Below are 17,783 nucleotides of genomic sequence, written 5' to 3'. Positions count from 1 at the left end.
TTAAAAATGTACGGCCTAGATAATGTGTTATAAGATGCAATATTTTTAGGATTAGAAATCTTTTTATTTTTTCTGTAAATGTCAAGATAATCAATTTGAGAGCTTTTCTAAATCAAAGCAACCTTTTTCGATAAGTGCTTAAGGTACACCTTACTTTATATTATAAAATTTTACATCTAATGTAAACTTTTTTTAAGTACAAATACTAGTTAGAAGCCTGATAGTGTTTTTCAGACCTCAAAATATCATCATCATCAAAGCATTTTTTCAACTATTTAGGTCGCCTAATCATTTTGCTCTTTCGAGGGCCATACCCTCAGTGAGGCTATAAGTCCCCATATATTTTCTCACTACTTCAAATTATGTCTTTTTGAACATACCCTTTGTCTACTTAAATCAATTCACACTTCTTGATAGGTATTTTAGTGGGTTTGCATTACACATGACCGGCCCACTTAAATCTACTATCTCATCTTATCGTCTATTGGAGCCACACCTAAGTTATTGTGAATGTAGTCATTTTGAATTCTATCACTTATTGTCTTGTCACTCATTCATCTCAACATCTTTATTTTGGCTACATTCATCTTATGGGTATGTTGCTTGTTGACCGCCCAGCATTTTGCCCCATAAAACAAAGCTAGTCTCACTGTTATTTTATAGAATTTCCCCTTCAGCTTCATTAGTATGCGGTGATCACATAAAACTCCGATTGCACATCTCCACTTTGTCCACCCAGCTCTAATTCTATGTGTGATATATTCTACAATTTTACTATTTTTTTAGGTTATCGACCCAAGATATCTAGGGGTTAAAAAATTAAGGGATGAAACCCCTCAAAACTACCAACTTAAAAATAATAAAATAATAAATAATTTTATGCACTCTATAGACCATCAAGTACCCCAAAAAAAAAAAAAAATCTCAACCCTAGGATTGGCCAATTTACCGTTGGTTTGTACAATAACTCAAAATCTCTTTTTTCTTGAAGCAATGATAATTAATATAAGTTAGATCCCAAATTTCCAGATCAGAAAATTTCCCCAGTGGGTTTTTCGCTTGAAAGAGCCAATGTACAATCTGCTCCTGCAGGAGCACCACACAAGTACACACGATCGATGGACAGTACTTAATATAGTTTATAGTTGGTAGCTCTGTTTCTTCTGAATTTAACAGTGACCACAAGTGAAGATTTGAAAAGCTTTAGTCGATGTGGGGTTCTTGATTGGGTTATATGTCAATGTAGATAGTGACTTAAACCTAATTTTTATTTTTGGGATCTATTGTTGTTGTGGCCGCAAATGGAAACTACATGTCTTATTTTTACTTTTTCATTACATATGCATCTTGACAAACATGTCCATTGCTATCCAATATGCAATCCTCGTGCCATAGAAAAAAAAGCTAACTCCCTAACCTATGTGCTAACTCCCTAATTTATATAAAAAAATAGAAAAGGGTCCGTCTTCCCCGCTAAATTACCCAAAAAAAAAAAAAACAAAAAATATGCAATCCTATTGCAGTGGCCACCCATCTTGGTGTGTTTTCAATTTTGGCCTTATTAGTTTGGACCCGAATTATTGAATAGTATGCTTTCTCAAAAGAAGATATATTTCTCAAATTACAAGTGGTAGTGGAATGGTCGTCGCCTTACTCATTCGGTTACTCCACTCGTGGCTCAAGGCCATGTTGATAATGGTCTAGAAGCCTCGTTTGGATGAAGTTTTGGTAAGCCTGAGGTTGCAGATTGAGAGTGACTCTCATGTCGAGGTCGTTTTAGGCTCATGTGGAGGTCGTCATGAGCTTTGATGATCAAAGCTTTTTTCCAACTAATTGGGGTCGGCTATACGAATGTTGGTCAAATAATATGCTCTAAACATAGCGGCAAAATACTTAGCCAAAAGTAGTCACATTATCGAAGGCTAGAGTGTGGAGAGCTCCTCCCCAGTTTTTCTTTACTCCCTTTGCTTTTATATGATGTAGCAATTGTTTCCTATGAGAGGGTTGTCAAATGACTTTGATTTGTAATTTCTTACCCTACAAAAAGAAAAGATCGAGGTTTATACAAGCAAACCTCAAAACCTTATCAAGAAAATTCATTCAGGTGACAAAAAATAGTGAATAGTGTGATGCCTGTATATCCATTTTCCACCTCTCAATGTGGAATTTGGAACCCCAAAAAATTGTGAACATTTAAGTAGATCTATCACATTAACCATTAATTACCTTGACTACATCAATTAGTTACTTCTAATAATCACACACACACAATCGCCAATTTCACCACTTGAGCATTTATCCCATTTTTTGGGTTAGATGGATTAACTTAATCACATCAATTAGTTTTTATTGTCACCGCTTCATCAATTTCGAAAGATGATCACTCGATAATAACTTTAATTAATTGCTACAACAGTTGTTTTGTTCCCCTTTTTGTGCATATGTGTGTGTGTTTTCTTTTTCTTTTTTTTTGGATATTTTTTTTCCCTTTTATTTTTGTTTTGGGTGGGGGAGGGTGGGCCACCATTGTGTTTGCTGTCCTTTTGGCTCACCAAGCCAAGATAGGATGAGCCCCACCCCAAATGCACCTAAAGCTTTCAACTGCCCAAGAACTCTATTAATTTTGGGAGCACGCCCTAATTATGAGATTATTATTTTTTAAAGACACATTAGTGCTTGAGAAACTTATCTAGGTAACAAAATGATCTAGGCCTTTTGCATTGGAAAGTTTGAATGATGGCTTGAGCGTTGGTTTTACCAAAGGGTGAATACGGCTGCAACTTTAGGCTACACCTCAATAGGGGTGGCATCAAGCCGGACCCGAATTCATTGGACCTGGACTTGGACCCAAAAGTATAGTGTGGGACCCGGACCTAACCCAAATGTATATATATATATATATATATATGTGTGTGTGTGTGCGTGTGTGTTTAGCTATATTTATATATATCCAAAAAATATTACCTGACCATGACCCAGACTCGAATAGTGTTTGGGTCCAAGAATTGGACCCGGACTTGACCCACTGGGATCCAATTTTTGGACCCATACCCGGACCAGATAGGGTCTACCCCTCGAGTCCCGGGTTGGGTCCGGGTCCATTGCCACCCCTACACCTCAAAGCCCCACCGAAAAAAATCTGGTATCTATAAACCTTATAATGGTATCTAAATCCATTTTAGCCCTGATTACAAAAATTGAAGCTCCAAAGATCAAGTGCATTTCTAAAGACTTCAAATAAATTGTTCAAGAAAAATATAGTAAACATGGACCACTTTAAGACTCGAAATTTTATTTTATTCTTTTTCCGTTTTGCTTTTTTGGTTTGAGATCCATAATCATATAGAAATAGCCAGCCAACCCCAAGTAGTTAAGCTAAGCTCAGATTACGATGATAATAATAATCTGATGTGAAAATAATAAATTTGCAAACTTTTGGAGAACAACCATATAAAGCTGCAGCTTTACAGCAGGGTTTTCCTCGCATCTACTTTGTGTCATATAATCATGTTGATGTGTAGGTGAACCCCTAAAGAGTGACATTAAACAAAGTCGGGTGTTAAAAGGGTATTGGAATGGGTTGTACCTGTGATCATGTGGGCAGTTGGGTCGATTAATTATCAAAGTAAAATATTTTCCTTTCTACTTGTAAAAGAATTCCGACTTTGAGCACTGTTTAATGATGAAAGGAAAAAGTTTATATAAGGTTGAAACTTTAAAATGTAGAATAAAAGGTGCACCTAAAAAATCCATCGTAAAAAGTTGTTTTGATGTTGGCAAACCCTCTAATTGATCATCTCAACATCAAGATATATGAATATGAAAAGAAAAAAGATTTTGAGTCCAAAAAGTAATGTATTTTGCAACACATTATTTGGACCGTTGATTTTCAAGATTTTCATGTGCTCATCGATCTACTTGATTTGAACTATTTTTAGAGTTTAAAGTTTTATAATTAAAGATGAAAATACATTCTCAAGCCATAAAAAAAAAATTTATGCCAAAATTATATTTATGTTAAAATTTAAAAGTGCACCTTAATTGGATTGTTTAAGGTTGCAACCTTGTTGAATCCACATCCATAATGAAAAGCAGGGATCTTTCCTCCACTATTCACGGGTGAATTCTTTTGTTAACTAACACTCCTATTTGAAAAAAAAATATTGACAGACAGCCCTCAAAATGTTCATTAACTTTGCAAAAACAAAAATTATCAAAAATATACTTTAAATTTTAGATTATTAAAAATAAACCTCAAACTTTTCAAAACCCCATGCATACCTTTTTTTTAGGTGATTAGACGGAAATAGTTTCCACGATAGTCTTAGAACCATAAAGGCATCACGGTCTATTGAAAACCGTGATAGTGCTGGGTTGTACATCAAATATAGCTTTGAAGCATCATGGCATTTAAAGAACCATGATGGTCAATAAGCCATTACGGTTTTAATTTAACCATTATAGCTTCGTCATGGGGTCATGGGGCATAAGAACTCTTAACGACCGTCATGGCTTTTTAAGTACAATGATGTCTCTCAATGACCATCACGGCTGTTTAAGTGTCGTGATGCCTCAACACATTAAACCGCCCATGACCATCAAGATAGTAAGTCTACTGTGCTGTCTTAACGGTCTTAACACTATTGTGAAGGCTATTTTAGTAAAAAAACCAAAAAAACTATGTATTTGCAAAGTAGATCAACATCTTTCTGCCTATCCAAAAACAGGATGAAAATTTCAACTTTCATTGATGGCACTTTTATCATGTAACTTAATGTTTGGAAAATGAGCTTCCCAATCACCAAGATGGCCTTTGTTTTCCAAGGACAAGGCTGTCTCCCTGAAAAATTTAGGAGATTTCATAGATACGTTACAACCATTCTCACTGGACCATGAAATATCATTCTAACATCTCTGATTTGATAATAATACTTTCCTCAAAGCCAAGAAATACATTGACAGATATTATGATTTTCCATATGAAATAAACTCCCAGAGTTCATGTTAAAGCTGAGACACGTCTTTGATGGCTTTAAACTTCCTTTCGAGTCTTCAGATGCTTCATCTTTCTCACTTCTCACAACTGGGCTAATCTGTGTGGCGGATTTAAATGCAATATTAATCAAGGTGGGTGTAAAAGAGGCGGACAGATCTTCAGAAGGCTTCTACATTCGATCTGAGAGTGCAATCATCTTGAAGAACTCAACCATCATATGTCAACAAGAACGTGGTTCTTGTGCTCCATGGAGTACGAACTCTTTACACTCAAACATCAACTCATTTTCATATCTTTGCAACACAAATCTCTCCTCCGGTGCTATTAAGTTAGTGACAGTGCACATCTCATCTGAAAAAGGGCGGCGGCCTGTCCTACCAGCCCTATGGAGATACTCGATCGCAGTTCTTGGAAGATCAAAATTGTAAATGTGGGTAGTCTCTGGGAGATCTACACCTCTGCTAGCTAAATCAGTAGCAACCAGTAGAGAACGTCCTTGTCTTGCTTCCTGCAAATCAGCAGGACCAAATCATCGTTCATTCAACTTGTAGAAATGATTACAATTGTGCAAATAAAATATACTGTCACTACGAGAAACTTTGTGCTGTTCCTGGCAAAGAGATTGTCTATATATACAGAACATGTGATTTTTGGTAATACATACAGATAGTGAGAGAGTCCGTGCATTGATGCTCATGCCCTCCTCAAGGAGAAAGATTTCAGAGAATTCAGTAGATGAAGTTCTCAGAAACTCCATGATCCACGCGGCTGGCGGTGGATTTCCGGCCATTATTGATTTCTGAGACTGCATAACAGGGAAAGAAACATTTCCTACAATTAATGTAGGGCCATAAAATGGGAAAAAAAGGTTTTGCCATATCAGAAGGTATCTTATATAGCAAATATAGTAGAAACAAAACAGTATTTTGTTCCTAACATAAGATGCCTTGACCATCACTCCATGAGATATGGAAAAGATTTGCATTTCAACAAGCTTAATACTCATAAAACATGCAAATCTGGGGACATGTATTCTATAATGGGGATGATCTATCTTTTTAATTGATTTTATGATGCCCAACACAAATAAAATTTGTTTTTGCAACGAGCATCTAGAAATAAGGGATGTAACACTCAAGTGAATTTTATGTAACATGAGGACTAGGAACATGAGGACTTGGATCCGATAAAGTAGATAAAACATATCCAGGTGAAACTACAGATATTTTCTTTGGCTTTTTATTTTTTATTTTTTCAAATCACATTATGGATATAAAGTGCCATTTTGGATATACCCAAATTTGATTTTTTTTGGATTTTAAACAATGTTTTAAAATGTGGGATGCAGACCCAATGCAGTTGAGGGGCCGTTGCGGCAAAATGCGGTCCAAATATAGGAACATCACCCTGATGCGGTCAATAAATATAAAAAATTTTCAAAAAATCTTATAAAGTAGGTTAATGCATGGAAGTAAATATAGTACTGATTTATGTGACAGTAGGTTTCCGGGTTCACTTGCCCTTTTAAATTCCACAAATTGAGTTTAGTAATTCGAGTTGTTGATCTACCGCACCCGAAATGGCTTTCTCATATCAGGGTGTTCCAGTGGCGTTCGATCGCAGTACCTCGCTGCATAAAGCACTACAATTGGTTTTTCAATTTTTTTTTATTCACTAATTCCATATTATCAACTGTCGGAGAATCTGAATCCCTTGATAGAAGACATTAGAAAGTATAAATTAGAAACTTGAGAGTAACTATACAAAAGACAGTAGAGGATTCATATTATCATAAACATCCAAAACCTATAATTGCAATTGCAAACTTTAAAGTTGCAAACTCCAAATAAATATACAACCACTAAAGTCTATGAAGAGTTCAAGCCAGACATCGCCCAAAAAGAAAAAGTATTAGGAAATCAAAACTTACCAAATATTGAAAAAAAATTGGTATCTTCTTGGTCTATGAAATCCTCGATGTGTTGACGAATCTATGCCTAAACTTCTTCTAATCGACGCCCAGGCTAATTCTAATTGACAACCCAACCAAGATCCAAAGCAATCCGACAATTTCGAACAAAAAAATTTCGCCCAATTTTTACTTTTACTGTTTATGATGATAAAATAGCCACCACCGTGGCTGCTTTTTGTGTTTGGGGGGTGCAAAGGGGGGGGGTGTTCCCCCGAAAACCCTTTCCCCCAAAATTACCCACTAACCATGCTGTGGGCATTATTTTTGCCCATGAGCCTGGGTAGTCTATGCGGGTGTTATGTGCTATGCACTATGCGCCCGCATATGCACTGGTACGTAGGCGCATCCCTAAAAAGCGCATATGTGGCTTAACAGAGTGGCACTCAAGGTTCTTTTGGCTTAAAAGAATGTTTACTTGAAACAACAGGCCCTCCTGCTCCTGCCCTAGCCTTTCAGCACAAAATCCCTCCAAACAGCTCGGGCCAGACATAACCACTGCCTGCCGGCCGCCACTTGCCACCTGCCACATCAGGTGATCCACCCTCCATTCTACATCCTTGAGTTGGCGGACGCCCTTGATCCTCTCCTTCGACTTTGTAACAAGGAGATCATGGCACCCTGTGCATCTCGCCTTGCCACACTTTCCGGGGAATCTTGACTTGTTTGTGGGCTTTCCAATGCTTTTTCGGACTGGCTGGGCATCTGTAATGCCAAATTTCGGATATTTGCCAAGCAGTTCCTCACAAACCCATGTTGTCTTGCCTCTCTCCTCATTCTCTCTCTAACTTTAGGGTTTTTTTTCTCTCTCTAACTTCTGTACAATTGGATCCTCTCTCTCTAATACTTGGGCAATAGGCGCCTTTCTTACTTATACGTGATTGGGTTTTCTCTCTTGCTTATGCAATGGATCTCTCTCTCTCTAACTTTCGTGCCCTTTCAGCTCTGAGAAAATGAAGGCATATGTTAGTTTTTATACAGAGAGAGCTATAGAGAGAGAAAGAGGGAGACTCTTAAGAGAGAGAGGAAGACTTCGGGGGGAAGACACTGAAGGGTTCAAGTGAGAGAGAGAGAGAGAGCGACAAAGGCAGTTTCATAGAGAATTTTTTGACTTGGGTTGGTTAGAGAGAGAAAGAGAGACTTGGGGGAAAGAAACTGAAGGGTTTGAGAGAGAGAGAGAGAGAGAGCGAGCCACAAAGGCAGTTTCGTAGAGAATTTTTTGACTTGGGTTGCTTAACAAAGTCTTGGTTACTCTCCCTCTCTCTCTCTCTCTTTCTCTAAGGGGTTGTTTGGTACCTCTATTACCATTACGACATAATGGATTACAAGGAAATTTGTCATTTCTTGCGTTTGGGTAATGCATATAGTATACAGGAAATGAAAATGGAACTCCTAATATTGTTCCAAAAATCGTGAAATTGATTACACATCCAAAGGCTAAGAAATCGATTACATGGCGCAACAGGTAATAGGAATACCCACAGACCCGCCTAAATTATAAACTCCACCGCATTCACTTGAGGTCCCCTTAAAAACACCCTTCCTCTCTCGGTCCGCTTAAAAATATCCTTCCTCTCTCATACACACATTGGGTTCTTTTGTGTTTCATCGACAATTCTTTATGCCCAGTTTTGTTCTTGGATTATAAGAAGAATGTGGATTGGGATTGTAGGGGCGGCAATGGACGCAGACTTGGACCCAACCCGGAACCCGACATCCGGACCTGACCTGGGTCTAGGTATGGGCCAAGAATTGGACCCAGCGGGTCAAGTCTGGGTCAAAATATTGGACTCGAAAACTATTCGGATCCAGGTTTGGGTCCATATGGACCCAACCCGGACCTGACCCAAATAGTGTTATTATATAATATTTAATATATAATATTTTAATAATAATTAATATTTAAATAAATAACAATAATTAATATTTAATTTTTTTTATTTTTTTATGTTTTTTATTTTTTTGGGGGTTGGATCCAATCAAGTCCGGAGAGGTCCGGGTCCCTTTTTTTTTTTTTTCGGGTCTAGGCTTGGGTCCAATTGGACCCAAACCCAACCTGACCCGTTGCCAACCCTATGGGATTTGTACCTGAATACTCTGGTTTAATTTCAACTGATATTTTTATCTTAAAAGAGAAAAAATATTAAGAACTTAAAAAAAAAAAAATCACATTATTATAGGTAAAATTCATGCAATATTTTCAAGTAAAAAAGACAGTAATATACTTCCCAAATTTCTTCTAGATGTAGTCAAACGGTCGCAACATACTTCACATTATATATCCGGATGCTACCGAAACAACAATAATTTATTTTTAGGCAATGTATTACTCAGGTAATGTATTATGCTAGTAATGTATTTCACATATAGTATATTTCCTGAAATGTAGTACTGATATTATGAAGAGTATGAATTAAACATGGACTGGTTTTTCTTTACATGTGTTTGCAATGGGTATTGATTTTATGTGTTTGTTGTCATTTTGATGATCTTCATGTGTAAAGCATCCAAACAGCCATATCTAGCAAATAAAATCTGCTTCATTTCTCAATTGAGAATGAAAAAATTCAATTTTTTTCATTGTGAAGGTTTTTTATTGGACCTCCAAACTGACACTAAATTATACATATAGACCAAAGTAGCAAAGCCAAAAAGTCATAATGATCTTTTATTTCAGACATTGAGTTCACAATAGTAGGAATAAATATAATGCATATTTACCTGTTCATTTACAAAAATGATTCCAGTTTTCGGGATATCCTGCTGAAGTAAGGAGAGCAAAGTCTGAAGTCTTTCTTCCTTTTTACAAGTCTGTGAATAAACAATGACAACCAACAGCTCAACATGGAATTCTCAACATTTTACGAGGCAAATTAAATCACTTGTTATTAGGGATTGTATACAATGAGACTATGTACCTTTGATATAAAAAGGTCACAATTACCTGTAACTATCCGATGTGAAATCTGATAGCTTGGGATGTATCACAAAGTTTGAGAAAATTTCTTTTAAACTTTGAGCTTGATCAATGAAATAAATGCAGCCACCCAATTTCACATCCAATGGTCACTACTAATTATGACCACCTAGTACCAAAGGTAAATAGTTGTTATTAATATCATTTGTTTTGAATGACTTGGGACTTGGTAAAAGTACAATTCAAGACATCATCTTGTGGCACCCCGCCACCCTAACCACCTATGCCTTGAGCCCATTCCTTGGTTTGTTATACTTTCAGCTCATTAAGTTACTTTGGTTATTGAAGCTTCAAATGAGCAGACTTGTTAAATAGCATTAAGTGTGATATACTAAGAATTGCTGAAGTTTTCTTATTGTTGTCTGGTAAAAGCAGGATCAAGATTGTCCCACCAATTTTGTGAGCCTGTAGATTTCAAACTAGGATGAAGGAAGCAACAAAAGTTTAAATTCAATTTTCCTCACCACAAATATATGGCAAAGCCGTGAAGGCATGGGCTCCACTGGATGCAAATGGATGTGAACCACATCACGCTGCTCAAGGCACAAACAGAATGCCCAAAACAAAAAACATGTCATGCAATTATCAAATAAGGATAAAGCATAATTTACTTGCAAACCTTGGTCCATTTTTGCTGAATGCAGTCATGTACGAAATGCTTATGCTGCGGAATAGATGCACTCGAGAATATTGTCTGACGCCGATCAGCTGCTGAATATGAAGTCAAAAGCTTCCGAAGAGAATGCACTTGTTTTGATGAATTGAATAAGAAATCAACCTAAGGAGATGCAATATCCCATTAGCCTGTATAATTATTAAATACCATCTACTGAGAGGTGATTACATAAATCTTTGACCCAATGTTATTAGAATAAAAAACCTATCGGAAAGATCCAAAACAAAACAGGCAAAAAATCTGAGGAAAATTTTATAAAAGAGACCAGTATAACAATTTTTTGGATAAAACAAACTGAACTCCAGACAATTATCATTGTCTATTATTCCAATTATGCTTAGTTTCAGAACATTGTATTACTGTAGATTACAACATGTAGAGACAAACCACATTAATTAGGAGATAGCTTTTTAATTCATAAAAGCTGCAGTACACTCAGCACTGAGAAGGTAGCCATGAACTTAAACAATAACAATGAGGAAATAGACTTGTGTAGGATAAAATACAAGACAAAATAAATGGGAACTCTTCAGATTTCAACAACAATAATAGGAGCAGAAGAAAATTTTCATCTAAATATGCAACAGTATAGCAGTAATGTTATTTTCATATAGACATTAAAGATGAATATCCATTCATCTATAGAATACAAGAAGATTTTCTTTGGCCAGTATTACCTCATCAATAACTAGAACTCTCAGCGAATCAAGCTTAAGATCTTGCTTCTCAATCATTTGGCATAAGCTGTCTATTGTTGCAACAACTATCTGTGGGGGTTCTGCCTGAAAGAGTAAATATTAAAGACAATAATTGGCATATCTACAACACAAGATATATGTGTTTGGTGTTCTACCTGAAAGAGTAAATATTAAAGACAATAATTGGCATGACCTACAACACAAGATATATGTATTGTTTAAGTAGCAAGAGTACCATAAAACACCTTAAGGTAAATGCTTATGGTGCAACCACGGCTACACCATAAACGAGTGCAGCTGCAACTCAAATTCCATCTCTTCCAATACTGGGGACCCAAAAATGTTGGAAAACATCTGCTAATCATTCTCCTTCATCGAAAAAAGGGACTTGCAGCTCCAAACCTGATGAAACTTCCATCCATTGCAATAGATGGTTCAGATCAGATTTTGGGATCACAATTGAAATGAAGCATTTTTAGAGTCCAAATGCCACTTTTATTTATTTCCTCAATAAGGAGATTGATCTTCGAGAGCAAGAGCATGGTTTTGGAGCCCTCTAGGTCCTCACCGACCAAAATAAAGGGGTTTTTGTGGTGAGGCTCCATGGTTTCGGATATAGTTGCTACTCCATGAAACCGTTTCCCAAGGTGATAGTGCAAACAAATTAAGAGGACATCAAATGTCCAAAATAAAAGACAGAACGAGATACTTAAATAATAGATAACCAGAAGATATTAACACCTGCATGTTAGGAAATTCAACGAGAAACATCAGCCATAAGCAGCAACCTCAGGACATGTTTTTTAGCATCATTTACAAGTTTGTACTTGTAAAGTTAGCATTGGTTAGAGAATTGCACCTTGAACCAAATCTTATGCCTTTTCAACATTCCTCCATCTAAAAGAGCCATGACAGTATAACTCCTCTGCTCCATTCCAAATTCCATAGACCTCGTAGCCAACATCCGTGCAACTTTCGTGACCTTCAAGAAATAATAGCAAGAGTAAACACTAACACTAGATAATTGTAGTGCAGGTGCCATCAATTACAAAATTGTCAAAAGGAATAGAGCTTACTTGCATACCAAGTTCTCTACTTGGCACCACTACGAGTGCTTGAACAGCAGATTGCTGAACATCTATTGCTGACAAAATTACTAGCAAATATGCTAATGTCTTCCCTGATCCTGTCTGGAAGACTAGAAAATTAACAGCGTTACCTGACCATACCATATACAATAAACAAAACTCTGAAAAATTTTCCTTCACATATAAAAGCATTATAGGAATGAGACACTACATTATGGTTCTCTAACAAACAAAAACAGGAACATGAAAGCTTAAGCACCTACCATGGATAACTGAGTTAATGGATTATATTGCAACACTAATACGCCACTATCCCTCTTTAATTAATGATACAAGATCCACTGTACAAAAACCATTATAAATTTTATTTCTTAAAAAAATCTTGTGTCCATTGATTATCAATAAGCTAGCAGTCAATAATCATAAGAGTGGTCCTACGATATCAGCAAACTGAGGGAGGATCCTTACATGGAAGACAGATATCACCCTGTCATACTCCTATAGAGCGGAGAATTAGTTAAAGGTTTCATATCCCTATGAAACACGGTTTTAGCGCAAATTATATCCACACAATGAGACAAGAGATACAGATTGAACTCCCACATTTAAACAAGTTTGCTACACATGACCAAAACAATTCTACGATCTGCCCACATATTCAAAATAGATAAGCATAACAAGCAATGCCACCCTTTTTTTTTCACATTTTGTGGATAAAATCTCAGTTTTGGTCATAAGTAATTTAACAAGTGTAAAAATGAAACTCACCAATAATAACAATAACTTTTGCAAATTGAAAATTCTATTAAGAGCAAAAAAGTGTAAAGAGTTCTTACAAACCCCAAAATCTGAACTGCAGGGTCTAGATTAGATGCAAAACTATCACCACAAGTGACATAACAAGTGAAGTAACAACCTACCCATATATAAAACAAATGTTTCAATGATGATAAATTTTTTTGCAGTGTAGCTTTATGAGGGTCGTGCCAATCAAACCAACCATCCATCCAAAATGAAACTCCACAACATTTTGAGAGAGAGAGAGAGAGAAGGAATGTGCCTGAGCATGAAGAATGCAGTCTCGTCCTGACAAGAGGGTTGGTAAGGATCTTTGCTGTACATGGGTGGGTCTCACAAATCCAATCTCTTCCGCCCTACACAATCCCACCCCGACCCCATCAATAAAGAGTTACAAGCCCTCAATTTTCCATTTTCCTTCTTCTTTTAGCCCTCTAGTCCAATCACCAATAAGAGAAAAGTTATAAAGAGAGAAGACAATGATGAATAAGTGAAGTGATTTGCTTTACCTTTGCAAAATGGTTTCAGGGACTCGGCCACAGCATATCTCTCTTAATGATGATGATGATGCAGCAAGGGAGTAGGGGGCTTCATTGTTGTTATGAGAGCAGAAGCAGTTGAGGTGGGGGTGTGGGGCTTGGGGAGTAAAAGCAGCAGCACTCCTCCTACCCCTCCTTCCCCTATTGAAGAAGAAGAGAGTAGGTTGCGGAATGGAGGAGGAGGAAAAAGGAGGAAGCCAAACGAGAGCCATGCGTGCGACAAGCTCCTCTTCAGATTTCCTGGAAAAAGAGGAGTTAGCGAGCTGTTAATTTTTTGCAGTCATTCAATAATTCTCAGATGGGGGAAGTTTAAATAAACATAATCACACATGGCTGAGAATGAAATTGAGTAGTTAAGGATGTGTTATTGATTGGGCACAAAATAAAAAATAAAATTTATCGAATATTGTGACACTTCAATATCGAAATTTACAACCAATGGCTACAATTAATTGTGGCCTTCTTGTACTAAAAGTGAATAGACTTATAGTAAACAATCCCAGTTTATAAAGGTGTCAAAAAGACAACATACCCTTCCTATTGCAGAATTAAGGATGATATTGTCATTTAACATGAGCTGGGACATGTCTCCCATTAAGCGCTCCAACACAATCCAATCAATGTTATGCAAAGATATATTATATATGAGGTAAAATACATTATATAAATAACAAGAAGTTTGTTGACAATTTTGGTACCTTAAAAAAATTAGCAAAGCTGGTGTCTCCTCAAAGCCATCCTGGCACTTATCTTCCATTGCTATTACCATTTTTTCCCAAACATGTGCGGTGAAATTTCTTTGAATTTTTTGCTTTGCATCGACCTCGTTTACCATCAACCATGAGATCAAGAAAGAAGCAATCTTGACTATGAGTCCAATAGTAGTTTCGGGATTTCTTTTCAGCCTCGGTGGCTTTCGTAGGAGGCTGAGAATCCATACCTAAAGGGAAATAGGTAGAGCTAGGCGCATTACTTTCAGGATTTAATAGAGTTTTTAAAAAGATTCCATGAGTAATGTTTTCCATATAGATATTAAACATAATGATGGTATAAAATATCCATATATATTTTGGATGGTTATGCAGCAAGAATAAAAAATTAACTTGAAGAATAATTGAACAATTCTCCCCTCGAAATATTTTTTGAGTTTTTCAACTAAAATTCACTTTTCCTTTCATTGAAAAAATCCATTTTGACTCTCACAAGAAATCACATATAATGCCAACAGATAGCAAGGCATGTAGTCAAGATTCTCTTGCATGGGAGTTATTGATAATGCTAACAGCTAGCAAGGCATCTAGTCAAGACTAAACACATGTAGCTTATGAACATCTAATAACATAAAACTCAGCATAAAATTAAATTGAGAAGGTAGACCCTCCTTTTAATAACATAAAAATTAGCATTAGTATTTTTACTCTTTTACAATGTTTCAAACATCTGGTACCACATTTGGTGTGAAAAAAAAATTATTTCAAGAATTTAGATAGATTTCTAAAAATTAAAATCAGCATTGCATAACTAATAAAGAAATACAAACAGGGCATCAATATCCAATAAAGATACATAACTATGTCAATATCAAACTGCTTATTATGAAATCGTAATCAGAAAGCATATTAATAGAAAAGAAATGGAAAATAATCCATATCCTAATAAAGAGAAAAACATTCAAAACATAACTCCAAAATTCATGGGAAGTTTACTCATGAAGCATTCGAGTAGAATCTTTCTAGTTTTAGGATAAAATTGAAAAAAAAAAAAACAACAACAAACTAATTATGCAATTTCATGACAATGAACATGCACCAGTATAAAAATCACATAATGCCTTGTGCGAACTGCACCCTATATTTCAATTTCAAACAAACAATCATGTCTCACTACATTTAAACTTCCAACTAGAGTATGGCATTCCAAAATTCTGTAATCCTGTAATTTTTGAACAAGCCCCACTACATTTAAAGTTCCAACTAGAGTATGGCATTGTGTAATTCTGTAATTTTGTAATTTTTGAACAAGCCCCACTATACTTAAACTTCCAACAAGAGTATGCCATTATGTAATTTTGATTTTAATATTTGGGTGCACATACAAACACCATGATATTTATCTTTTCAAGGGATTGAGGAGACCAAAAAAAATACTGCAGAAGCATAAGAGTAGAATCTTTCTAGTTTTAGGATAAAATTCGAAAAAAAAAAAAAAAAATCAACAAACTAATTGTGCAATTGTTCTCAAAAAAAAAAACTAATTGCGCAATTTCATGACGATGAGCAAGCCCCACCGTGAAAATCACAAATGGCTTCTACACAACAAGGTGATCATTCGCATCTTTGTTGCTTACCACATTACACTTATCATTCCCATATTATAGAGAGAGAGATGCAAAAAATGAATTTGTCAACTAAACCATATAAACTCACAGATTCACAGGTGATTAAATAACAAAACAATCAAGCCCAACCTCAACAAAAATCAGTCATTCATCAACATCTAATAACAACTAATCAACAGGAATTACTTTATGGGAAAGTACACTATAATCAAATTCACTATAGAAAACCATAGTCCATTTAATCATCATCATCCAGGTAAAAAAAAATTTAAAATTTTTAATGGAGACAAATCCCTATTTTAGCTCAAAGGAAATAAGCTCACTGAGGATTATTATCCAATACAAACAAAACCATTGTTTCATCATGCTAATCTCCTCTAAAAATGGTCACTGCAACAATGGTTGCGACAAATGTGAATGCAATGGTCACTGCAACAAATGTGAATGCAACAAATGTGAACAAAACAAAATAACTAATACGTGGTGAGGTTGCAGTGACCATTGTTTCAACCTGCTAATTTTTAGTCGTTTTTCTCTTGAAAATAATTTTCATTCATTTTTTACAATAAGTCAGAAGACAAACATATGCAGCACTTTTCCCCAGTTGGAAAAACTATTCATGGAGATCCTATTATTCTCTATCACCATAGCAAAAGAAACCACAGTTCAGAGAATGAATCGAAAAACTCAAACCAAGAAAATAAAGTAAGTACCCATTCTCTCTCATAGCATAAAGCCATAGAAACTTCAAATAAATTCTGGTGAGAGAAGGAAGTGGCTTTTCCATTGTTTCAACGCCACATTTACGACAAGAACCAGAAGAAGAGGACAAGAAAGAAGGAGCAGTAAAAATAAAATAAAAGAACACCAGCTAAAAAAAACCTTACCTTTTTGAAGCTTGCAAATGGATCCTCGCTAGAAGAAAATGAGGTATCTTTTATGAGGCTTGCAAATGGAGCCTCGCTAGAGGGTCTGTGAGAGAAGTTGCAGAGGGTTGAGAGTGGAGAGGGAGGCTTTGTGAGATGAAGGCAGGGCTTTGAGAGAGTGGTTAGGGCTTTTGTGAGAAGAGGGCCGAGGTTTGGCAACGGGACCCGACTGGACCCCGCCTCGACCTAAAAATAAAATATATATACGTTTAAACGTTAAGAACAATTCTTTCATGGAGGCTGGACTGCATGGCGGTCCAAAGGTATAAACTATAAAAGCATCCATCATAATGAAAAAATTGGAATGTTTTTTTAATAGAATTATTATTATTTATTTTAAAATTTATTTATTTTTTATATTCATGATCTCTATGTTAAATATTATATAGTCTTTAAAATTAGGATCGAATTTTATTTCAAAAATAAATTTACTAAAGAGCCAACATTTCTACATGTGCATACATGGCAACATGCTAATCGCGTCCTTATGTTAAATATATACTTGTATTAATTTCAAGATAAATGATACTATAAGACCCTCCCCTATCCATGTATGTAGGACCTCAAATGATCACCATTGAATTTGATACGAATCTCTATAAAAATCAAGTCCCACACCCATGTGATACCTTTTATAGAGATCTGTGCAAATTTATTGGTGATCTTTTGGGGTCTTATACACATGGGTGGAGGAGGGTCCAATAAAATCATTACTCTAATTTAAATATCATAATTATAATATATAATTATATATTTAAATATTATTCAAATATAATAT

General features: G+C 35.8%; 1 protein-coding gene across 14 annotated transcripts; it reads right to left on the bottom strand.

Annotated features, from left to right (window-relative positions):
- Window positions 1-4,726: 4,726 nt before the first annotated feature.
- On the bottom strand, window positions 4,727-17,240 carry LOC18427449 (P-loop containing nucleoside triphosphate hydrolases superfamily protein). Of its 14 annotated transcripts, none has more exons than XR_016046510.1 (12): window positions 16,967-17,240; window positions 13,712-13,981; window positions 13,465-13,558; window positions 12,393-12,506; window positions 12,176-12,298; window positions 11,296-11,400; window positions 10,562-10,720; window positions 10,407-10,475; window positions 9,687-9,776; window positions 6,517-6,638; window positions 5,661-5,801; window positions 4,727-5,504 (listed from the first exon to the last, which is right to left on the bottom strand). XR_016046510.1 is itself a non-coding variant. In XM_088854583.1 (12 exons), exons 6-12 carry the CDS (start codon window positions 12,278-12,280, stop codon window positions 5,217-5,219), a joined length of 957 nt encoding a protein of 318 aa, XP_088710709.1. In that variant the 5' UTR covers window positions 12,281-12,298; window positions 12,401-12,506; window positions 13,465-13,558; window positions 13,712-13,981; window positions 14,440-14,681; window positions 16,967-17,195; the 3' UTR covers window positions 4,727-5,216. The 14 variants fall into 14 exon arrangements, 12 of the variants coding, with proteins under 12 accessions (XP_088710709.1, XP_020518806.1, XP_088710705.1 ...); XR_016046511.1 differs by having other exon boundaries at window positions 6,517-6,626; XM_088854583.1 differs by lacking the exon at window positions 6,517-6,638 and adding an exon at window positions 14,440-14,681 and having other exon boundaries at window positions 12,401-12,506; window positions 16,967-17,195.
- Between the last annotated feature and the right edge of the window lie 543 nt (window positions 17,241-17,783).

The sequence above is a fragment of the Amborella trichopoda genome, chromosome 12 (assembly GCF_054954075.1).
Source record: "Amborella trichopoda isolate Santa Cruz 75 chromosome 12, AtrichopodaSantaCruz75HAP2 v2.0, whole genome shotgun sequence".
Lineage (NCBI taxonomy): Eukaryota > Viridiplantae > Streptophyta > Magnoliopsida > Amborellales > Amborellaceae > Amborella > Amborella trichopoda.
The sequence above is the reverse complement of the archived record's forward strand: the minus strand, read 5'-3'. Positions and strand labels throughout refer to the sequence as shown.

Bases quoted from the DNA above. Each gene is read 5' to 3' on its own strand.
- LOC18427449 (XM_020663147.2), bottom strand. From the start codon at position 14,576: ATGGTAAACGAGGTCGATGCAAAGCAAAAAATTCAAAGAAATTTCACC. The intron at 5,802-9,686 runs GTAAATATGCAT...CCTGTTATGCAG, and splicing joins TCATTTTTGTAAATGAACAG to TCTCAGAAATCAATAATGGC. The intron at 5,505-5,660 runs GTATGTATTACC...GCTGATTTGCAG, and splicing joins CACGGACTCTCTCACTATCT to GAAGCAAGACAAGGACGTTC.